This window comes from Oncorhynchus keta, chromosome 33 (genome assembly GCF_023373465.1).
Source record: "Oncorhynchus keta strain PuntledgeMale-10-30-2019 chromosome 33, Oket_V2, whole genome shotgun sequence".
In the NCBI taxonomy this organism is placed as follows: Eukaryota; Metazoa; Chordata; class Actinopteri; order Salmoniformes; family Salmonidae; genus Oncorhynchus; species Oncorhynchus keta.
In genome coordinates this window covers 14,639,758-14,664,780 of record NC_068453.1, presented here as the reverse complement: position 1 = coordinate 14,664,780, position 25,023 = coordinate 14,639,758, and the positions used below count along the sequence as shown (strand labels likewise).

Here is a 25,023-nt window from a genome sequence, read left to right as displayed (position 1 = left end):
CCCCACCACCACCAACCTCAAAGAGTGGGACACGGCACCCACCGCCAAGCTCCTGATACCGAAGAGAAGAGACAAAGAAGGGTGAGAGGGAGATGGAGGGAAATGAGATGAGTAAAGAAGTGAAAGATTGTGAGAATAGAGAGGGCCCAAAAGAGAGATGGAAACACGGTGGGCGAGGGAATGGCAGAAAGGTCATTACCATTACCTGGTAAAATAAGGGTTAAATCAAATAAAAATTGAGACAGAGGTAATGAGTCAGTGGTCAGTGACCACAGTAACTGCCTCCCATGACTCAGAGAGGGGAAAACATGATCATTCCTATCAGTACACTACAGCTATGAAAGCCTTTGAAAATGGACATTTCCATCACCTATATGGTTGTAGAAATGCTCAGATGAGTTGAATTGTTAAATAAATTCATATGGTCATAAATCTACCCCAACCTGCCATTTGCATTACTGTGTTTCATCGTGACAACAACTTGAACAATAACACTGAATGGATGGTAGAAAAATAGCACTGAATGAATACTAGAACAATAGCACTGAATGGATACTAGAACAATAGCACTGAATGGATACTAGAACAATAGCACTGAATGGATACTAGAACAATAGCACTGAATGGATACGAGAACAATAGCACTGAATGGATACTAGAACAATAGCACTGAATGGATACTAGAACAATAGCACTGAGTGCATACTACACCAATAGCACTGAATGGATACTAGAACAATAGCACTGAATGGATACTAGAACAATAGCACTGAATGGATACTAGAACAATAGCACTGAATGGATACTAGAACAATAGCACTGAGTGGATACTAGAGCAATAGCACTGAATGGATACTAGAACAATAGCACTGAATGGATACTAGAACAATAGCACTGAATGGATACTAGAACAATAGCACTGAATGGATTCTAGAACAATAGCACTGAGTGGATACTAGAGCAATAGCACTGAATGGATACTAGAACAATAGCACTGAATGGATACTAGAACAATAGCACTGAATGGATACTAGAACAATAGCACTGAATGTATACTACACCAATAGCACTGAATGGATACTAGAACAATAGCACTGAATGGATACTACACCAATAGCACTGAGTGGATACTAGAACAATAGCACTGAGTGGATACTAGAACAATAGCACAGAATGGGTACTAGAACAATAGCACTGAGTGGATACTACACCAATAGCACTGAATGGATACTAGAACAATAGCACTGAATGGATACTACACCAATAGCACTGAGTGGATACTAGAACAATAGCACTGAATGGATACTAGAACAATAGCACTGAGTGGATACTAGAACAATAGCACTGAATGGATACTACACCAATAGCACTGAGTGGATTCTAGAACAATAGCACTGAGTGGATACTAGAACAATAGCACTGAATGGATACTACACCAATAGCACTGAGTGGATTCTAGAACAATAGCACTGAGTGGATACTAGAACAATAGCACCACTGAGTGGATACTAGAACAATAGCACTGAATGGATACTACACCAATAGCACTGAGTGGATTCTAGAACAATAGCACTGAGTGGATACTAGAACAATAGCACTGAGTGGATACTAGAACAATAGCACAGGATGGGTACTAGAACAATAGCACTGAATGGATACTAGAACAATAGCACTGAATGTATACTACACCAATAGCACTGAATGGATACTAGAACAATAGCACTGAATGGATACTACACCAATAGCACTGAGTGGATACTAGAACAATAGCACTGAGTGGATACTAGAACAATAGCACTGAGTGGATACTAGAACAATAGCACTGAGTGGATACTAGAACAATAGCACTGAGTGGATACTAGAACAATAGCACTGAGTGGATACTAGAACAATAGCACTGAGTGGATACTAGAACAATAGCACTGAGTGGATACTAGAACAATAGCACTGAGTGGATACTAGAACAATAGCACTGAGTGGATACTAGAACAATAGCACAGGATGGGTACTAGAACAATAGCACTGAGTGGATACTAGAACAATAGCACAGGATGGGTACTAGAACAATAGCACTGAGTGGATACTAGAACAATAGCACAGGATGGGCACTAGAACAATAGCACTGAATGGATACTGCACCAATAGCACTGAGTGGATACTAGAACAATAGCACTGAGTGGATACTAGAACAATAGCACTGAGTGGATACTAGAACAATAGCACTGAGTGGATACTAGAACAATAGCACTGAGTGGATACTAGAACAATAGCACAGGATGGGTACTAGAACAATAGCACTGAATGGATACTGCACCAATAGCACTGAGTGGATACTAGAACAATAGCACTGAGTGGATACTAGAACAATAGCACTGAGTGGATACTAGAACAATAGCACTGAGTGGATACTAGAACAATAGCACTGAGTGGATACTGCACCAATAGCACTGAATAGATACTTGAACAGTACTACTGAATACTAGTTTTCAACATAAACTCAACATGATAAAGTTCCCTCAGCATCCCAGTATGATGGACCATCCCTCAAAATCTAATATATTTCTCCCTGTGTCTACGCAGGACTGTGGCCTGGTGGTGCAACCAGATCAGCCCTGTGGTTTGGAGCCCCTTCCTGGGCCACTCTCTCCAGGCGAGTCCCATTCCCCAAAGCGGCCCTGCACCTCCGGGGATGTACCAGGTCTGTTTCCTCCCTAAAGATATCACTTCACATTGTTTTCATAGATAACATTTCATACATAGCTGAAAGGCTTTATGAATTACTGTCTAAAAAAAAATCGCTCCTCAGAAATGTTCTACTTAGAAATAATTCTCATGGCTTTGAAATGTACTGCACACATGCCCAGATGTCCATATGAAACCCTGCTGTGTGTGTATCTGTACAAGGCCGATTTAAGTGGCCAATACACTCTGCCCTTTGATTTAAGTGCAAAGGGTCAGAGGTTAAGCTCAGCTATTAAAACCCAATATCCTACCCTGCAGGGCAGATAATAAATGTCAGCAGGGAGAGCAATGTGAAGTGTGTGGAGAATTATAACTTGCACAATGTGAAGTGTGTGTGGAGAATTATAACTTGCACAATGTGAAGTGTGTGTGGAGAATTATAACTTGCACAATGTGAAGTGTGTGTGGGGAATTATAACTTGCACAATGTGAAGTGTGTGTGGGGAATTATAACTTGCACAATGTGAAGTGTGTGTGGAGAATTATAACTTGCACAATGTGAAGTGTGTGTGGAGAATTATAACTTGCACAATGTGAAGTGTGTGTGGGGAATTATAACTTGCACAATGTGAAGTGTGTGTGGGGAATTATAACTTGCACAATGTGAAGCTTTGCGGGTGAGAAATCTGTCTATGTTTTGTTCACGGAAGTATCTATATTTATTAATAAAAAATGTTTTTTGGAGCAGGAACAATTTACCACTTTATTCACTTCTGATTGCCTGTCCTTCTTCTCTCTCCATTTCTTTCCCTCCCTCTGTTTTTCTCTACCCAGGTCGTTGGGTGGTTCCTTGTCTCAACTGTGCCGACAACCGGACCTGTGACTGGAGAGAGGTTGCCTGGCAACCCGAGGGCTGTTACCACCCATTGCTGGACCTCCCCCAGCTGCAGGACTGCATGATGTATAGGAAGGTAAGCCCTAATGCAGGGGAAGGCAACTAAATTCATCAGTGGGGTGATTTTTGTCGAAGTGGATGGTCGTGGGGCCGGAACATAATTATAATTATTTTTATTCTGCACATTAACCACAGCTAAGTCCAAAAATAGATTTTATACGAAAATAACAATCATGTCATACCTTGTTTACACTGAGACACAATCACATACTCAACATGCACAAAAGTACAACACTCCATGGCCTAAGTCTAAGATCACCATGCGCAACGTCAAGCGTCGACAGGAGTGGTGTAAAGCTCGCCGCCATTCGACTCTGGAGCAGTGAAAACTTGTTCTCGGTTCTCGCTACAGCGTACGATGACATTTTAGACCATTCTGTGATTCCAACATTGTGGCAATAGTTTGGAGAAGTCCCTTTCCTGTTTCAGCATAACAATGCCCCCATGCACAAAACTAGGTTCATACAGAATGGTTTGTCCGAATCAGTGTCAAAGAACTTGACTGGCCTGCACAGAACCCTGTCCTTAACCCCATCGAACACCTTTGGAATGAATTGGAACGCCGACTGCGAGCCAGGCGTAATCGCCAAACATCAGTCCCCAACCTCACTAATGCTCTCGTGGCTGAATGGAAGCGAGTTCCCGCAGCAATGTTCCAACATCTAGTGGAAAACCTTCCCAGAAGAGTGGAGGCTGTTATAGCAGCAAAGGGGGACCAACTCCATATTAATACCCATGATTTTGGAATGAGATGTTTTGACAAGCAGTGTATGTCCAAAGTCCATGACCTGAGTTCAGGCACTGCTCTCATGTTCTTAGCTAGCTCTCTGCTCAAGTTACTGTCCCACAATCTACTAACAGTACAGATTAGAAATTAGCTTGTTCCGCAAAAGCGGGGGGTAGTTGGAGTAGGTTAGCAGTGGGCCCTAACTGGGTGCTAACTAGGCGCTAACAAGGCCTTCCAGCTGAGTCATAAAAGACGACACATGGATCCAGACAGACAGCAGCGCTGACAGATTCAGTGAGAGTGCTAATATTTTCCACATGCATAAGACTTGCGCACGTGCACACACACACACACAGACACACTATTTCTATGTGTGTGAGAGATATTGCACAGGGGATAACAGAATGATATGGAAGCCAGCTGTATTGGTCAGGCACTTCAGCGTATGCTTGGTCAGTACTGGGTGTGAGAAAGGTGTGGGCCGATGTGTGTTAAGACTACGCTAACCAGCATGCATCTGGTCTAACGATGGAGCAGAGATGATTATGTAAGGATAACAAGACAGGCAGTGTCTAGCATGTTTCCCTCGTGAGTTCATTTGAGGGCTGAGCCATCCCTCAAACAACTCTGTTTTCTTTTTCTCTCTCCGTCTCATTGAAGCCAGGTGGTGAGGGTAGATGAGGTAGGCTATGGTATGATGCCTCTGAGGTGAGAGAGTGGGGTTTATGTGACGCTGTATGAATAGGTCTGTAAACCCAGCAGGGGTTGGCAGAGCTGAGAAGCAGTATAATGTATAAACTAAAGTCTTAGCCTTTGGCTCATATACTCCAGCAATGCTAATGGGAGGGCATGTATTTCGCTGCACTGGTGTCACAGTACGGAGCGGCCCTCAGGGACGTAAAGCCGTTAAATCAACCCAGGAAATATATCAGGTATAATAGGTATACACCTTAGAGGAGTGGTATTCAAAGTTTTTCAGAGGAGACCCCATTTTGTTCGCCAGAATTTCTGGGGGACCCCATTTTTTCTCAAGAATTTAATTGCAATCCCACCCCAAATCTAATGACACAACCTTAAAATCAGTCAATTTAGATTTTTACATCAACAAATAACCTTCAATTCATTGCATGTTCATATTTTATCAAAATGGAAAGAAACCAAAACAAGCTTTCACAAAGATGATATGTTGGCCACCTCTCACTCTAAACTATAGTCCATCTGTTTTGGCTCTGTTCTGTGTTTGAAACATTTACTCAATAAAATTGTATCTTTCAAATGATCTATCTCAAAAATGTTTGTGTATTGCCCCATACAATATTCTGTACTTTTAATTTTTGTTCCTAAAAAAACAAACATTTTGGCCCACTGCAGTTTGTGACCCCTACTTTGAATACCAATGCCTTAGAGCCACAGTAGGCATTTACAGTCCTAGGGCTTTCTATAGGCTTAGTCATATCTCTCTAGGGAATGTGGATAGTGGTTTAGCTGTCTCTGGTGAATGTGGCTAGTGGTTTGTGAAAGAGTTGCCAGTTACAGTGCCTTGCGAAAGTATTCGGCCCCCTTGAACTTTGCGACCTTTTGCCACATTTCAGGCTTCAACCATAAAGATATAAAACTGTATTTTTTTGTGAAGAATCAACAACAAGTGGGACACAATCATGAAGTGGAACGACATTTATTGGATATTTCAACCTTTTTTAACAAATCAAAAACTGAAAAATTGGGCGTGCAAAATTATTCAGCCCCCTTAAGTTAATACTTTGTAGCGCCACCTTTTGCTGCGATTACAGCTGTAAGTCGCTTGGGGTATGTCTCTATCAGTTTTGCACATCGAGAGACTGACATTTTTTCCCATTCCTCCTTGCAAAACAGCTCGAGCTCAGTGAGGTTGGATGGAGAGCATTTGTGAACAGCAGTTTTCAGTTCTTTCCACAGATTCTCGATTGGATTCAGGTCTGGACTTTGACTTGGCCATTCTAACACCTGGATATGTTTATTTTTGAACCATTCCATTGTAGATTTTGCTTTATGTTTTGGATCATTGTCTTGTTGGAAGACAAATCTCCGTCCCAGTCTCAGGTCTTTTGCAGACTCCATCAGGTTTTCTTCCAGAATGGTCCTGTATTTGGCTCCATCCATCTTCCCATCAATTTTAACCATCTTCCCTGTCCCTGCTGAAGAAAAGCAGGCCCAAACCATGATGCTGCCACCACCATGTTTGACAGTGGGGATGGTGTGTTCAGGGTGTTGCTTTTACGCCAAACATAACGTTTTGCATTGTTGCCAAAAAGTTCAATTTTGGTTTTATCTGACCAGAGCACCTTCTTCCACATGTTTGGTGTGTCTCCCAGGTGGCTTGTGGCAAACTTTTTGTGGATATCTTTAAGAAATGGCTTTCTTCTTGCCACTCTTCCATAAAGGCCAGATTTGTGCAATATACGACTGATTGTTGTCCTATGGACAGAGTCTCCCACCTCAGCTGTAGATCTCTGCAGTTCATCCAGAGTGATCATGGGCCTGTTGGCTGCATCTCTGATCAGTCTTCTCCTTGTATGAGCTGAAAGTTTAGAAGGATGGCCAGTTCTTGGTAGATTTGCAGTGGTCTGATACTCCTTCCATTTCAATATTATCGCTTGCACAGTGCTCCTTGGGATGTTTAAAGCTTGGGAAATCTTTTTGTATCCAAATCCGGCTTTAAACTTCTTCACAACAGTATCTCGGACCTGCCTGGTGTGTTCCTTGTTCTCTCTGCGCTTTTAATGGACCTCTGAGACTATCACAGTGCAGGTGCATTTATACGGAGACTTGATTACACACAGGTGGATTGTATTTATCATCATTAGTCATTTAGATCAACATTGGATCATTCAGAGATCCTCACTGAACTTCTGGAGAGAGTTTGCTGCACTGAAAGTAAAGGGGCTGAATAATTTTGCACGCCCAATTTTTCAGTTTTTGATTTGTTAAAAAAGTTTGAAATATCCAATAAATGTCGTTCCACTTCATGATTGTGTCCCACTTGTTGTTGATTCTTCACAAAAATATACAGTTTTATATCTTTATGTTTGAAGCCTGAAATGTGGCAAAAGGTCGCAAAGTTCAAGGGGGCCGAATACTTTCGCAGGGCACTGTACTTCCAGGTCAGAGATCAGTGTGAACGTGTGATTCAAGTTGGACTTTAGCCACTTTAGCTCACATTGCAGCTAATTCTAATAAAGCCTCTCAACTTCCTGTCCTCACATACCCTACCCAGTCTACCCCTTACTTTAATATGGATCTGTATCAATAGTGATGCATGAGGTACGAGTTACGTCAGTTTGCTCCAGATGTCGTGTTTGTTACGTTTCTCTGGACTTCCCCATTTTCTCATAAACACATTTGAACAATCAAGAAGCTTTTCACAAAGATGAGATGTTTGCCACCTCTCACTCTGAACTACAGTCCATCTGTTTTGGCTCTGTTCTGTGTTTGAAAAGGCTCTTTCACACACTCTGATTGGCTTAGCTGGAAACTGGACTTGGACACTGTCATATCACTTTTGATTTGTCATATTGTGTTCTGTGGATTTGTCGTAATAGAAGCATCCCACTGGGCACAGATGTCAATTCAACATTGAAATGACGTGGAAACAGCGCTGATTCAACGAGTGTGTGTCTAGTGGGATTTGCCTTTCATGTGTTCACATTTTGGCAATGCTGCAGTTATAAAGGTCAGCCGTTATATTATTTAAGTACATGCCAGTCAACTACAGTGAAATTATTTTGAAGTGCAAAATTCAATGAAAACTGGGCCATATTCATTAGGCAGCAAACCAAAGAAATTGGCTGAAACAGGGAGGGCCTAAATGAACTTCTCCAATAAGAAATTTCAATTTTCGTTCTCTGCTCCAAAACAATTTGGTGCTTTTTTATACGGTGTGCCCTAATGAATACAACCCAGGTGTTCTCGATCCTTTCAAGTCAAAACCATTATTCTTGTCACTCAGGTAATGTTCATAGGTGACTCCACTAACCGGGGGATGATGTACTTCCTGATGGAGCGGGTCAACTCTAGTCTGGAGGACTGGGGCAAGGCCCACGACAGCCTGATCTATCGCAACGTCAATCAGGGACACACACACGTCTCCTACTCCTACTACCCCCAGTTCTGGCTGGAGCAGAGCCACAGACCCACCTTCCAGAGGGCCCTGGAACAGCTCATACTGAGGTGAAGGAGAGGGGGAGTCTGGGTGGGTGGATGGGTGAGGGTTGGCGTTAGTGCCCCTGCTGCACTACAGTATGTCCTGTAATCACTGCAGTCTACTCATCAGCTGTTAGATTGGCATCAAGAAGCCATATCTATGCAGAAGCCATTTTGGCTCTTAGCTCCCATAGACACTTGAAGCCCTGTCCACCCATATGGAGAGGAAGCCTTAATCAGTTGCTGTGATCAAAGGGCCGGGGGCTGCGTTTAAGAGTCATGTGTTAGGAGTCGTGTCACAGTGTAATTTAACACAGCAGGTCTCCCATCCACGACTCTCTCTTGCCCCTAAAATCACTACATTCCAGGTTTTGTGTGTGTGTGTGTGTGTGTGTGTGTGTGTGTGTGTGTGTGTGTGTGTGTGTGTGTGTGTGTGTGTGTGTGTGTGTGTGTGTGTGTGTGTGTGTGTGTGTGTGTGTGTGTGTGTGTGTGTGTGTGTGTGTGTGTGTGTGTGTGTGTGTGTGTGTGTGTGTGTGTGTGTGTGTGTGTGTGTGAGAGAAAGCAGAAGCACGTTGTCAGCATGTGTGCCTATGCCTGTTCAATAGATATAGTCCTACTGCCGCCGAGCTGATGTCTTTTTGACCTTTGATCCCCCCCGAAGGTCGCGCCCCCTGGAGAACTCCCGTCAGACTGTGCTGGTGGCAGGAGGTGTCCAGTGGCTCAACACCAACCACCTGAGGATCATGAAAGAAGTGCTGGTGAGGTAAGCCCACTGTTGCATACACTCTGTGGCAAACGCCCTTCCTGACACCGTTCAGGAATTAGCAACTGCTCAATTAAATCTATTCACTGGCCAAGAATAGACCTCATTACCCACCTCTCTCCTCCAGGGAAGGGCTACAGGATATCATGGTGGTGGTGAAGTCTCTGGGCATGGGCTTCCATCTCCCTGTGGACGGCATCCGCTCTCTCTCACTGGTAGGTCCATCCTCCTCTTTGTGTGCATTCAGTTTCACTCTTGGTGTCTCCTCAACTCTTTTCTCTGTTTGACTGCTCTGGTTCTCTCTCTGAATCTCTCTCTTTCTCACTCTCTCTCGTTCTTTCTCTCTCTCTTCTTCTCTCTCTCTCTCTTTCCCCTCAGCTTCTCTCTTCACTCAAATTATTTTTCCACGCTGTTAATTTTACTGCTTATCTGTTAAATTGTTTAAAAGGCACTGCTTAGTCACCTGGTGGATAGCCCTTTGCCCGTGCTGTGTGTATTTATCTAAAACATTATTGGCTAATAGTCCATGGCTTCCAACATGCTGACTGGTCCAACATCAGCAATGGCACCTGTTCGACAGCAATACAACTCTTTCAATTCAAAGTTAAGTTATACTTCAGATGTGTTGCAATAGGGGCCTCAGAGAACTGTACAAAAATGTTATGGCTACGATATGCGATTACTTCTTTGCTGTCTTACTTTAATTTGCCCAGAGAGGAGTACAGGAGCTATACAGAGAGAACAGCAACATCATCACTGCCGCAAAGCACCATGGGTATGAGGTCATAGACACATTCAGCGTCACCATGGGCCGCTACAAAGAGTTCCTGCAGGGACAATGCGCCTGCCATTTTCATGAGGTAACGCCCCCCACCCCCTCAACCCGCCTTCACCCTTGTCTAAAAAACGACAGTACCCTAAGTTCTCGCCCCACCCTGATTGAAACAGTGTGTATCACCTTGAACGTCCTAATTCAGCATGTTAATTTTGTTTATCATAGTTTATATTAATTCTCAGTATTTGCTTATCTACCAGTCAGTTATTCAAATCACAGCACAATGTTATCAACACTATAACACAGGTATCGTATGTCTCTCTCTGGATACAGTAATTGATACCAATTATAACTAATGGTTTGTCTAAACCTCAGTGGCCAGGGAGCACAGCTAGATCCACAGCAAACTCTTTCCCCGAGGACTCCCTCTCCCTCTCCGACTGTAATATCTGAAATAACTTCATTATGGATACTTGCTATTTATGTTCGCGCACACGCCAATTTTCCAGGAGGGAATCTTTGGGCTTAAATAATCCTGGGCTTTGGCCCTATGGAGGATCCAAATAGCAAACAGCCATTTTCTGGGCCCAGAGGAAATCGGTTCTTATGTCCTCTTGATTGAACAATCCCCATCCATGTCAGGGAGCTTTCTAGAAGGAAATCCTGCTGTAACACACATACACACACACTCCCCTTCTCCCCCCTCTCCACCTCCCTGTAAAAAGAACAGTCACTTGTTTTAATTCAGCTATAAAATTGTCCATGGATCGGTTAATCAGTAATTAGCCGTTAGGCCGGGTTTTATTGGGCAGTAAAGCACCACGTTGGTAGCAGCTGGGCCCCAGGGCACTTGTGAAGTGGTTTCGGGCATATGTACATGTGCCTCCCCTGCCCCTCCATACCCCCGCCCATCCCCTCCCAGTTCATATGGGTCTTTAAGTGGCAACAGAATTTCCCAAAAGGAAGCCAGAAGGAAGAATGGGATACATGAATGGAGTAATGTCTAACCCAAACCCTGCGGGGATGGACAGGGTTTCTGTTATGTCAGGATTTAGGTTAGGCTTGGATTGTTCCTGTGTGATTTATACTAGAGGAACCCCAGACTGTAACGATGGGTTTCCGCTCTGTTCTGTTCCGTGAAACCTCAGGCAACGTTAGCTAGCCTCCGGTAGTAGAAGTCAGTTCTGGCCATGGTCTAGTTACCTAGTTACAGTATAATATCAGTATGCAGATGCTGTGTTAGAGGTGAGGTGTTGACGTGGTTCTCCTCGCTGTGTTCCTTGAAGGTTGAAAAGCTGCCGTTCTCCAAGGCTCCCCTGCACAGGAAGATGAAGCTCCTTCGACACGGCGAGGAACCTGGGACTGGAACCAGTGGAACTGGAACCGGGTACAGTGATCAGCCTACCCTGCAGCACCAGGACCAGTGGGGGGGGTCTAACTCCTCAACCTATCATGTGAGAGGAGCGGTGAACCAGGTGTACTCGCAGATTCTGCTGAGCAGACTGTGTGTGAGAGACACGGGAAACTAGACCCAGCCCTCACCACCACAGACTGTGTGTGTGCCTACGTGCTTGTGTCCTTGCTTACTAATGTGCGTGCGTGTGTGTGTGTGTGCGCGTATCCATACCAGCGTCTCTCTAATGAATGAGAGCTCATCCCATCCAGGAAGTGCTGAAGTAACAGGAGAGTCCTGACTGGTCAGCCGTGAGACAGACATCACCACTGTCTGTCACACAGACCTCCTCTGATTGGCCCACGCACTGCCCCCCGTCCCCCCCCGTCCGTCCTTCATGTGACTGCTACCTCTGCTAGGTAAAGGTTTCCAGATGGTCGAAGAGGACGATCGCTGGCCGACCGCCAAAAGACGAGGGACGCAGCTGGAGAAAGACAAAAGAGGAGAGCGAGAGTGACTGTCAAAGGAGTGTGTCGTGTGCACATCCCAAATGTAAGCCTTGCTCTCCCACCAACCGACAATGCTCCCTCAACGCTCCAGCACAAACCCTTACAATTGTATAGTTTTATAGTTGTGGAAACGTTGTTGAAACGTTGTACAGCATTGTTTCCCAATCCTTTCCTCGGGTACCCCCCGGCTATTCCATGTGTTTGATGTATTCCAGAGCTGGCTAGTTGAGGGCCACAACAACATTGTGAAACGTCTGGGGGTCTCCGAGGGGAGGTTCAAGATTTTTGATGTGTGCCTTTGATGCCTTTATGCATCGGGAAAGCCGATCTCTCACCATTGGAGGGACTTCTGGGTATCCAGCTATTCCTCCTCATATACAGTACCTCATCCATCCGCGTGTCCTGTTGACACCACAACGTATTCTATTCTATGCCAAAGATATGATGAGAGCTGAGCTATTCAAGTGAATGTCTTATGTATGATTTTCTTATATTTCTATATATTTTTCTACAGATGTTTATTCGTGCCTATAATGTTGATGACCAGTGTATAATGTTTTACACACAGCATATTGTTTACATGCTAATGAAGGACTGGTGTAATGTATGCTATGGATCTATATATATATATATTGTCTGATCTGTCCTCTGATCATTTGTATGGAGGGAACTGAGCTGGTGAAGATGAAGGTAATTGTAACACACACACACAGGAGTGGAGACTACCTGCTTACCTCTGTTTAGGGGTCCTATGGAACATTGATAGCAAACCTAATCATTTGATTCAGTGATTTTGAAGGAAAACAGAAAGACATATTTGCTAAATGCTAAATATTATCAACACTATTCATTTATTTTTAGAGAACTATCTTCAAATGGCACTAACTTCAGCTTTGTGTTTCCAGATGGTATATATAAGTTATTCCATTACAACATTAAATATATATATTTTCTTAACTTAACTTTGTGTCCAGAAACTATTTTCTGAAAGCATGAAACTGTGTTTTGAAAGTTCCACAAAGCACTAGCTTGTAAACAATTAGGATGTTGGCCTCGCATATTTCCCCTTTAAGTTGTGCACCATATGAGGATAAGCCTGTGCATGCTGTTTGCGCACAGTATTAGACAAATCCTTTAATAACAGGCATCATCACAATTCAACCATGCAGGGGTATGAAGCCGTGTGATGCTCTGAGGAAGGTGGGCAGAGGCTCTCTTTTGTTTTCCTTCTGCGTTTTGTAATTTCCTTCGTGCCACCAAGACCTGATCATCATCTCTATCAGCTGGTTTAGAAGAACACCTCTTTGTACCTCTATTTAACTATGAAAGTCCGTTAAGAACAAATTATTATTTATAATAACGGCCTAACCCGGACGACGCTGTGCGCTGCCCTATGGGACTCCCAATCACTTCCGGTTGGTATACAGCCTGGAATCGAACCAGGGTCTCTGACGCCCCTAGCACTGAGATGCAGTGCCGTAGGCCGCTGCGCCACACCGGAGCCCTTAATAATTAGGGAGACACATTTTCAATTAGGCTATAACTGTGCTATAATAAAATGAATATCAGTGTAATGTGGTTTAACTCCGTCTGGCGCGTAACGAGCCCTGTCTGACTCCCCTTTGCAGTCATGTGCCGCTAATCCGACACATCCAATCACCCTACCCACGGCATGATCTGGGCAGAGATCGAGCAGCAGGATCGAGAAGTCAAACTAATGTTGATTTAAATGCAGGCCTAACTCGTGTTTGAGGTCGACGTACTGTTAGGGCCTTGTTCCAGAGAGTTATTAGTCTATTTTATTTAGGCCTACTTACACTGACAATGGTGTGTTCAAATATGGAGCCAATGCCTATCTAAAGAACGTTATAAACACGGTTATATGACCGCATAAAAATGTAATACAATGTAGCGATATATTGAAAATATATCCATATTTGTTTAAAACCATTGTTTTATAGTTTTAGATCAAATAAAGGGAACGCATACAAAGTGAAGTGCATGCCTAAAGTGTTTCAAATTGAATGGTCTTGTGCGACATTTGGCTAAATAACAGCATTGAGTGGGCGAGGGATAGAATAAGGTAGATGCAACAACTCTCGATCAAAATGAAGGTTAATGTAAAATGTTATAAACAAAGGCTTGTCTTTGGGGCACATGTAACCGCCCTGAAGACCGTGGACCTGCCGCCTGGGTTGTTGTCGCGCCAAGGAGGAATGATGGACTCTGCCCCGCACTGCGATTCATTCCGAACTCTGATGTCAAATTTCAGGCAGATATTCACTCTGCACTGTTTTAGTCGGGGAATTTGAAAGGCTTGGGGGGGTTGTGACATTTCTGGGGGCTGAGTAGACCTCACCTCGTCTGCCCCATATAGCCCCGTCTAATATACTAAACAGAAAGCTGGTCAGTCAACCCTTTTAAAAATGTCCTTAAAATGTCGAAAATGCTCGCTGACTGTACATGTGATGTTTATTATTCAGGAAAAGGCAAAGAACTCAACAGTGATTGAAAATATTTACTCAAACATAATTGGTTACTCAATGAAAATATTTACTCAAACATAATTGGTTACTCAATGGGCAATGTGGTTGTAATTGTCGTTGCATTTGAATCAAGGCTTTGATCATTTAAACTATACATTTAAATGGCAAAATTAGATTATAAACATTCTAAACCTAACGAATATTACACAATTCACGAGCACGGGAAAAAAATGTTTGACTCGGAGGATGATTTCGATGTGTTGAAATCATGAGGACATTTTCTATAACTGTAGATTTATTTGAATCTTAAAAAAGGAAACCATTGCATTTGCAATCAATGAATATGATTATAGATCAAATATATACATTCGTTTGTCATAAGGATTAGTTGGAATTAAATTGGTATTAAATTCAAAACCAGGCCTTGTTTATCATGAAATAATTGTTTGTGTATGAGATAATCTATTGTATTATAAATATCTCATGCACTCACGTCACTCAAGGTTTCGTATCAAGGATTTTTTCGGTGAAAAATGATATTCGCCTGACATGATTAGGTTTACAGCGCTTGAGTGAAGTGACCATTATAAAGAAGTGTTCTGCTGACTTTTGTTCTTCCTTCCACCTTCTCGGTCATTACTAGTTACCACAGTCACAAAGTCATAAACCCCGCCTATTTCTACAATTGATCTTCTTAACTTTTGATTCTAAATCTAACCTTAACCTTAATCACATTGATAACATTATTCCTAACCCTAACCCCAAATTAAGACCAAAAAGTACATTTGGTTTTCATACATATTTACCATGGGCTATAGCCAATTTGGACTCTGGATGTGCTATCTAGTGGAACCTCACCTTCTCTCATGCCAAACGTTTTGCTTAGTTCCTGTCAGTGCCATCTGCGTTTTTCTTTGCGCGTCCGTCCAATTAGCGCGTAGGATATGCGCGTCTGCTGAATATTAATACACGGGTGCGCCAATCCGAGCCTGGGAGCGCGCTTTTCAGAGACGCTCTGTGTGGGTTCTCCCACCCAGTCCAGGATAAAACTGTTTGTCTGCGTTTTGGGGAACACCGTCGGGAACTTTTTTTTATCACCCATCCAACTGTAGGCTACTAGCCGCCGAGCCACATGATTAGAATCACCATCTCTCTCTCCCCGTGGATGTTTTTTTTTACTGAATTGCTCGAGATAACCACGGATTGAGGATTATTTATGTTAGGGTCCTATGCTGTGGGGCTAGCATGAGACAGAGCCCAGCACCGATCCAGCGCTCCATGGACATACCCTTCCCCAGTGCCCGGGAGGCCAGTCAGCTTCTGTAAATGAGGTGGCCATGGAGAGAAGAAGCGGCTGTGGAGTACATCAGATCTGCTTTCTGTTTCTCTTACTGTTTTCACTGTATCCTGTCTGCTGTCGAGCCAGTTGGATGTAAGTATATTTCATTGCTTGTGATTTAAGCTTGGCTTTTTGTGAAATTGCACCATTTTGTTTATGCATGAAATAGGATTCCGTTTGGGGCTGAATGGGGTTTAGAAAGTAACGTACTTTCTCCTCTGCTTGCTTTGTGTCTCAGGTGGTTGGGAATAACCTCCGTGGGAGTACCAGAGAAGCTGGGCTGCGCCAATCTCCCGCTGACGCACAAGCAGAAGGACCTGTGCAAGAGAAAGCCTCATCTCCTGCCAAGCATCAAGGACGGCGCGCGCATCGGCATCGCGGAGTGCCAGACGCAGTTCGAGCACGAGCGTTGGAACTGTTCTACTGCCAAAGAGCTCTCTGTGTTCGGCTACGAGCTAACCAGTGGTAAGGACAGGCGGTTTAAATACTCGTTTTAATAGACATAAAACAATAGGGTGCTTTGTGCCCCGCTGGCAAAAATTCGCGTGCACTTTTATGTGCTATTGATAATGCTATTTTTGATTGGGTTTAATTTGGAAAATTAGACTATATTTTGGGTGCATCTATTATAATGGTCGTATTCCATAATCCGATATTTAATATGTGTGCCCACATCATTTGGTATTTGACCGTTTAAGGCAATTGCTATATAAAAACAGTCCCTCAATTGTCTTTCTGTTTGATAGTGCCTCAAAAAGAAGCACGTATTCCATTTTCCATAACTCTTTATTCGGTTTGAGTCATGAAAATGGTTTGAGTCATGAAAATGTTTAATGTTGGCCAGGGAGGGGACGTGATTTGATTTGCCCACTCGTGCAGCTGTATGCCCTATGGGGCGAGAGAAAGAAAGAACATGTGCGCACATCTGTTTCGGTTTAACCGTCCAAACACAGCATTTATCCACGGTCAAGTGTGGTCTTTGAACAGAGAACCCCTACTCCCCTCTGGTGCAGAAACCAGCCGGGATTATCCTAATTAGGAGATTCATGGTCGACATGTAACATAAGAGCACCCACCGTTTCTTTGTTTTTAGAGATAGCGTTCCAGAAATCTGTTTCCATGCAGATTTCAAAGATGGTTAAGAGTCAGCGCATGTTTTAGCTATCAACATTTTAGTTTCACATGAAGCTCATTCTTCTAAATTCCTCTCTATCCTTGTTGCACCCTGTCACATCCCATCTATCAACTTTCTTCACTCAACCCAGACGAAAAACATCGGAGAAAAAACTGACCATATCGATTATGTTGATTTTGGCCTATGCATAATACAATGGGATGGAAATGCATAGATGTAGCCTATGTCCGGGCTCGTACCATCAACTGTAAAAACGTATGCTCTTCTGTTTGACCACGGATGTCTTGTCTTCGTGTTCTAAAAATGGGAACTTGATCTAATCGGACTCGGAGACAATGTTCTTATTGGGTTAGGGCACAGCAAGAAAGGTTTATAATATAATGCAGCACAGATAACCTAAATAACTGCAATTGTCATTTGTTTGAATGATCAAACCTTCATAGTGCCAAACTCAAATTTGAAGTGGTGATTTCTTGTTGTTCCATGGAGGAAAGGCTTTTGGGTCAACCTGTGGCTTGGACCTCTAATTTACGTTTGAACCTTGATTGACAGCAAATATAGACTATGTAAGACCTTTTAAACACCATGTCATTCTTAGAAGCTGCACTCTCTGAATCATTACAAGTGATGTCACCAGGTGTCATTATGTTTCTGTTCCATCCAAACGATTCTGCATATTTTAGAGGTTTGTCTATCAAGCCCTTTCCATAAGCTGTACATCTTTAGTAGTCTACCCATTAAACATGCACTTGGGTTAACATTTTTTCAGCCTTCGTTCATTACAGGACATAATCAAATGTTTCTGTCCGGCGGTCAGATTTCCAGATGGCCTTACATGTTCTATGTCTCTCTGTCTGTCCTCACTCAGGGTCTACTGTGTCCCCTAACCTGTGAAGTGTAACCCAACGCCCCCCCACACACACACAGGGCAGGACAGTTCCCATGGGGCTATGTGTCTGCTCAACTCACATCTCACATGTATCCCTCCAGAGCAGATATGTATTATACAACCACAATGGATGAAAGTTCTATGGATATCTAGGCCTGTGCTACTGAGACACATGGAAGTTATATGGATATCTAGGCCTGTGCTACTGAGACACATGGAAGTTATATGGATATCTAGGCCTGTGTTACTGAGACACATGGAAGTTATATGGATATCTAGGCCTGTGCTACTGAGACACATGGAAGTTATATGGATATCTAGGCCTGTGTTACTGAGACACATGGAAGTTGTATGGATATCTAGGCCTGTGTTACTGAGACACATGGAAGTTATATGGATATCTAGGCCTGTGCTACTGAGACACATGGAAGTTGTATGGATATCTAGGCCTGTGCTACTGAGACACATGGAAGTTATATGGATATCTAGGCCTGTGCTACTGAGACACACGGAAGTTGTATGGATATCTAGGCCTGTGTTACTGAGACACATGGAAGTTATATGGATATCTAGGCCTGTGCTACTGAGACACATGGAAGTTGTATGGATATCTAGGCCTGTGCTACTGAGACACATGGAAGTTATATGGATATCTAGGCCTGTGTTACTGAGACACATGGAAGTTATATGGATATCTAGGCCTGTGTTACTGAGACACATGGAAGTTATATGGATATCTAGGCCTGTGCTACTGAGACACATGGAAGTTATATGGATATCTAGGCCTGTGTTACTGAGACACATGGAAGTTATATGGATATCTAGGCCTGTGCTACTGAGACACATGGAAGTTATATGGATATCTAGGCCTGTGTTACTGAGACACATGGAAGTTGTATGGATATCTAGGCCTGTGCTACTACTGTTATAGACAGGCCATGGAAGTTATATGGATATCTAGGCCTGTGCTACTGAGACATGGAAGTTATATGGATATCTAGGCCTGTGTTACTGAGACACATGGAAGTTATATGGATATCTAGGCCTGTGTTACTGAGACACATGGAAGTTATATGGATATCTAGGCCTGTGCTACTGAGACACATGGAAGTTATATGGATATCTAGGCCTGTGCTACTGAGACACATGGAAGTTATATGGATATCTAGGCCTGTGTTACTGAGACACATGGAAGTTATATGGATATCTAGGCCTGTGCTACTGAGACACATGGAAGTTATATGGATATCTAGGCCTGTGCTACTGAGACACATGGAAGAGACAGGCCATGGAAGTTGTATGGATATCTAGGCCTGTGCTACTGAGACACATGGAAGTTATATGGATATCTAGGCCTGTGCTACTGAGACTGAGACACATGGAAGTTGTATGGATATCTAGGCCTGTGCTACTGAGACACATGGAAGTTATATGGATATCTAGGCCTGTGCTACTGAGACACATGGAAGTTGTATGGATATCTAGGCCTGTGCTACTGAGACACATGGAAGTTATATGGATATCTAGGCCTGTGCTACTGAGACACATGGAAGTTATATGGATATCTAGGCCTGTGTTACTACTGAGACACATGGAAGTTATATGGATATCTAGGCCTGTGTTACTGAGACACATGGAAGTTGTATGGATATCTAGGCCTGTGCTACTGAGACACATGGAAGTTGTATGGATATCTAGGCCTGTGTTACTGAGACACATGGAAGTTATATGGATATCTAGGCCTGTGTTACTGAGACACATGGAAGTTATATGGATATCTAGGCCTGTGTTACTGAGACACATGGAAGTTATATGGATATCTAGGCCTGTGCTACTGAGACACATGGAAGTTGTATGGATATCTAGGCCTGTGTTACTGAGACACATGGAAGTTATATGGATATCTAGGCCTGTGCTACTGAGACACATGGAAGTTATATGGATATCTAGGCCTGTGCTACTGAGACACATGGAAGTTATATGGATATCTAGGCCTGTGCTACTGAGACACATGGAAGTTATATGGATATCTAGGCCTGTGTTACTGAGACACATGGAAGTTATATGGATATCTAGGCCTGTGCTACTGAGACACATGGAAGTTGTATGGATATCTAGGCCTGTGCTACTGAGACACTGTGTTACTGGAAGTTATATGGATATCTAGGCCTGTGTTACTGAGACACATGGAAGTTATATGGATATCTAGGCCTGTGTTACTGAGACACATGGAAGTTATATGGATATCTAGGCCTGTGCTACTGAGACACATGGAAGTTATATGGATATCTAGGCCTGTGTTACTGAGACACATGGAAGTTATATGGATATCTAGGCCTGTGCTACTGAGACACATGGAAGTTATATGGATATCTAGGCCTGTGTTACTGAGACACATGGAAGTTGTATGGATATCTAGGCCTGTGCTACTGAGACACATGGAAGTTATATGGATATCTAGGCCTGTGCTACTGAGACACATGGAAGTTATATGGATATCTAGGCCTGTGTTACTGAGACACATGGAAGTTATATGGATATCTAGGCCTGTGCTACTGAGACACATGGAAGTTATATGGATATCTAGGCCTGTGCTACTGAGACACATGGAAGTTGTATGGATATCTAGGCCTGTGCTACTGAGACACATGGAAGTTATATGGATATCTAGGCCTGTGTTACTGAGACACATGGAAGTTATATGGATATCTAGGCCTGTGCTACTGAGACACATGGAAGTTATATGGATATCTAGGCCTGTGCTACTGAGACACATGGAAGTTATATGGATATCTAGGCCTGTGCTACTGAGACACATGGAAGTTATATGGATATCTAGGCCTGTGCTACTGAGACACATGGAAGTTGTAGATATCTAGGCCTGCTACTGAGACACATGGAAGTTGTATGGATATCTAGGCCTGTGCTACTGAGACACATGGAAGTTATATGGATATCTAGGCCTGTGCTACTGAGACACATGGAAGTTATATGGATATCTAGGCCTGTGCTACTGAGACACATGGAAGTTGTATGGATATCTAGGCCTGTGCTACTGAGACACATGGAAGTTATATGGATATCTAGGCCTGTGCTACTGAGACACACGGAAGTTGTATGGATATCTAGGCCTGTGTTACTGAGACACATGGAAGTTATATGGATATCTAGGCCTGTGCTACTACTGAGACACACGGAAGTTGTATGGATATCTAGGCCTGTGTTACTGAGACACATGGAAGTTATATGGATATCTAGGCCTGTGTTACTGAGACACATGGAAGTTATATGGATATCTAGGCCTGTGTTACTGAGACACATGGAAGTTATATGGATATCTAGGCCTGTGTTACTGAGACACATGGAAGTTGTATGGATATCTAGGCCTGTGTTACTGAGACACATGGAAGTTATATGGATATCTAGGCCTGTGTTACTGAGACACATGGAAGTTATATGGATATCTAGGCCTGTGTTACTGAGACACATGGAAGTTATATGGATATCTAGGCCTGTGCTACTGAGACACATGGAAGTTATATGGATATCTAGGCCTGTGTTACTGAGACACATGGAAGTTATATGGATATCTAGGCCTGTGTTACTGAGACACATGGAAGTTATATGGATATCTAGGCCTGTGTTACTGAGACACATGGAAGTTGTATGGATATCTAGGCCTGTGTTACTGAGACACATGGAAGTTGTATGGATATCTAGGCCTGTGCTACTGAGACACATGGAAGTTATATGGATATCTAGGCCTGTGCTACTGAGACACATGGAAGTTGTATGGATATCTAGGCCTGTGTTACTGAGACACATGGAAGTTATATGGATATCTAGGCCTGTGCTACTGAGACACATGGAAGTTGTATGGATATCTAGGCCTGTGTTACTGAGACACATGGAAGTTATATGGATATCTAGGCCTGTGTTACTGAGACACATGGAAGTTATATGGATATCTAGGCCTGTGATATACTGAGACACATGGAAGTTGTATGGATATCTAGGCCTGTGTTACTGAGACACATGGAAGTTATATGGATATCTAGGCCTGTGTTACTGAGACACATGGAAGTTATATGGATATCTAGGCCTGTGTTACTGAGACACATGGAAGTTGTATGGATATCTAGGCCTGTGTTACTGAGACACATGGAAGTTATATGGATATCTAGGCCTGTGCTACTGAGACACATGGAAGTTATATGGATATCTAGGCCTGTGTTACTGAGACACATGGAAGTTGTATGGATATCTAGGCCTGTGTTACTGAGACACATGGAAGTTATATGGATATCTAGGCCTGTGTTACTGAGACACATGGAAGTTATATGGATATCTAGGCCTGTGTTACTGAGACACATGGAAGTTATATGGATATCTAGGCCTGTGTTACTGAGACACATGGAAGTTATATGGATATCTAGGCCTGTTATATGGTTACTGAGACACGAAGTTATATGGATATCTAGGCCTGTGCTACTGAGACACATGGAAGTTATATGGATATCTAGGCCTGTGCTACTGAGACACATGGAAGTTATATGGATATCTAGGCCTGTGTTACTGAGACACATGGAAGTTATATGGATATCTAGGCCTGTGTTACTGAGACACATGGAAGTTATATGGATATCTAGGCCTGTGTTACTGAGACACATGGAAGTTATATGGATATCTAGGCCTGTGTTACTGAGACACATGGAAGTTATATGGATATCTAGGCCTGTGTTACTGAGACACATGGAAGTTATATGGATATCTAGGCCTGTGTTACTGAGACACATGGAAGTTATATGGATATCTAGGCCTGTGCTACTGAGACACATGGAAGTTGTATGGATATCTAGGCCTGTGTTACTACTGAGATACAGGCCATGGAAGTTGTATGGATATCTAGGCCTGTGTTACTGAGACACATGGAAGTTATATGGATATCTAGGCCTGTGTTACTGAGACACATGGAACACATGGAAGTTATATGGATATCTAGGCCTGTGTTACTGAGACACATGGAAGTTATATGGATATCTAGGCCTGTGTTACTGAGACACATGGAAGTTATATGGATATCTAGGCCTGTGTTACTGAGACACATGGAAGTTGTATGGATATCTAGGCCTGTGTTACTGAGACACATGGAAGTTATATGGATATCTAGGCCTGTGTTACTGAGACACATGGAAGTTATATGGATATCTAGGCCTGTGTTACTGAGACACATGGAAGTTGTATGGATATCTAGGCCTGTGTTACTGAGACACATGGAAGTTATATGGATATCTAGGCCTGTGCTACTGAGACACATGGAAGTTGTATGGATATCTAGGCCTGTGTTACTGAGACACATGGAAGTTATATGGATATCTAGGCCTGTGTTACTGAGACACATGGAAGTTGTATGGATATCTAGGCCTGTGTTACTGAGACACATGGAAGTTATATGGATATCTAGGCCTGTGTTACTGAGACACATGGAAGTTATATGGATATCTAGGCCTGTGTTACTGAGACACATGGAAGTTATATGGATATCTAGGCCTGTGTTACTGAGACACATGGAAGTTATATGGATATCTAGGCCTGTGTTACTGAGACACATGGAAGTTGTATGGATATCTAGGCCTGTGTTACTGAGACACATGGAAGTTATATGGATATCTAGGCCTGTGCTACTGAGACACATGGAAGTTATATGGATATCTAGGCCTGTGTTACTGAGACACATGGAAGTTGTATGGATATCTAGGCCTGTGCTACTGAGACACATGGAAGTTATATGGATATCTAGGCCTGTGTTACTGAGACACATGGAAGTTATATGGATATCTAGGCCTGTGTTACTGAGACACATGGAAGTTATATGGATATCTAGGCCTGTGCTACTGAGACACATGGAAGTTATATGGATATCTAGGCCTGTGTTACTGAGACACATGGAAGTTATATGGATATCTAGGCCTGTGCTACTGAGACACATGGAAGTTGTATGGATATCTAGGCCTGTGCTACTGAGACACATGGAAGTTATATGGATATCTAGGCCTGTGCTACTGAGACACGTGGAAGTTATATGGATATCTAGGCCTGTGCTACTGAGACACATGGAAGTTATATGGATATCTAGGCCTGTGTTACTGAGACACATGGAAGTTATATTACATGGATATCTAGGCCTGTGCTACTGAGACACATGGAAGTTGTATGGATATCTAGGCCTGTGCTACTGAGACAGACGGAAGTTCTAATGCTAGAATTGTGCCATTTTCCTCTGTCTGAAGTGTTATTGGCTGAAAGTTGTGGCAGTGGAATCTTTTCAGAATCCACCCAATGCCTGCTTTAGAGCTCCACAGCCACTGTTACACGATAATCCATGCGTACATTTGCCCTTCCGACAAACTCTTTTCATTGACTCTGACAGGGACCAAGGAGGCGGCGTTTATCCACGCGGTGATGGCGGCTGGGCTGGTCCAGGCAGTGACGCGCTCCTGCAGTGCGGGCAATATGACAGAGTGCGGCTGTGACACCAGCCTGCAGGGCACAGGCTCGCCCAGCGAAGGGTGGCACTGGGGCGGTTGCTCAGACCATATCCAGTACGGTACATGGTTCAGCAGGAAGTTCATAGATAATTCAGTGAAGAATATGTCCTCAGCCAGGGGAGGGGATGCACTGCTCACCATGAACCAGCACAACAGTGAAGCCGGGAGACAGGTGAGACCCAACCCACACACCCACTCATTGAGGGCGAAGAACACTTACAGAGCATGTACAACACACAGACCAGACAGTGTACAGAACAGAAATGAAGTTTGATGTTAGATTAGACACACCCTATAACAAAACACACACATCCACAACCTAACTAGAGAGAGAGAATTTTATAGTGAACACAGTTTTTCATTTTTTAAAATTGTTTTTTTCTCCCCAATTTCATGGTATCCTACTATCTTGTCTCAACTCCCATACGGGCTCGGGAGAGACAAAGGTTGAAAGTCATGCGTCCTCCGATACACAACCCAACCAGCTGTACTGCTTCTTAACACAGCGCGCATCCAACCCGGAAGCCAGCCGCACCAATGTGTCAGAGGGTACACCGTGCACCTGGCGACCTGGTTAGCGTGCACTGCACCCAGCCCGCTACAGGAGTCGCTGGTGCGCGATGAGACAAGGACATCCCTACCA

General features: G+C 43.3%; 2 protein-coding genes across 2 annotated transcripts in view; both read left to right on the top strand.

Moving 5' to 3' along the window:
* The window catches only part of LOC118365955 (cadherin-like and PC-esterase domain-containing protein 1), a 69,406-nt gene extending 56,461 nt beyond the window's left edge, over window positions 1-12,945 (top strand). Inside the window, exons 15-21 of the mRNA XM_052492076.1 lie at window positions 2,581-2,698; window positions 3,517-3,653; window positions 8,350-8,570; window positions 9,205-9,306; window positions 9,434-9,521; window positions 10,020-10,166; window positions 11,368-12,945. Coding sequence (XP_052348036.1) covers window positions 2,581-2,698; window positions 3,517-3,653; window positions 8,350-8,570; window positions 9,205-9,306; window positions 9,434-9,521; window positions 10,020-10,166; window positions 11,368-11,610 — 1,056 coding nt within the window. The 3' untranslated portion in view covers window positions 11,611-12,945. The remainder of the gene's footprint in view (window positions 1-2,580; window positions 2,699-3,516; window positions 3,654-8,349; window positions 8,571-9,204; window positions 9,307-9,433; window positions 9,522-10,019; window positions 10,167-11,367) is intronic.
* A 2,530-nt stretch (window positions 12,946-15,475) lies between these two features.
* Window positions 15,476-25,023, top strand: part of LOC118365882 (protein Wnt-16) — a 16,480-nt gene continuing 6,932 nt past the window's right edge. Inside the window, exons 1-3 of the mRNA XM_035748186.2 lie at window positions 15,476-15,901; window positions 16,047-16,273; window positions 24,263-24,552. Of these exons, the coding sequence (XP_035604079.1) occupies window positions 15,807-15,901; window positions 16,047-16,273; window positions 24,263-24,552 (612 nt within the window). The 5' untranslated portion in view covers window positions 15,476-15,806. The remainder of the gene's footprint in view (window positions 15,902-16,046; window positions 16,274-24,262; window positions 24,553-25,023) is intronic.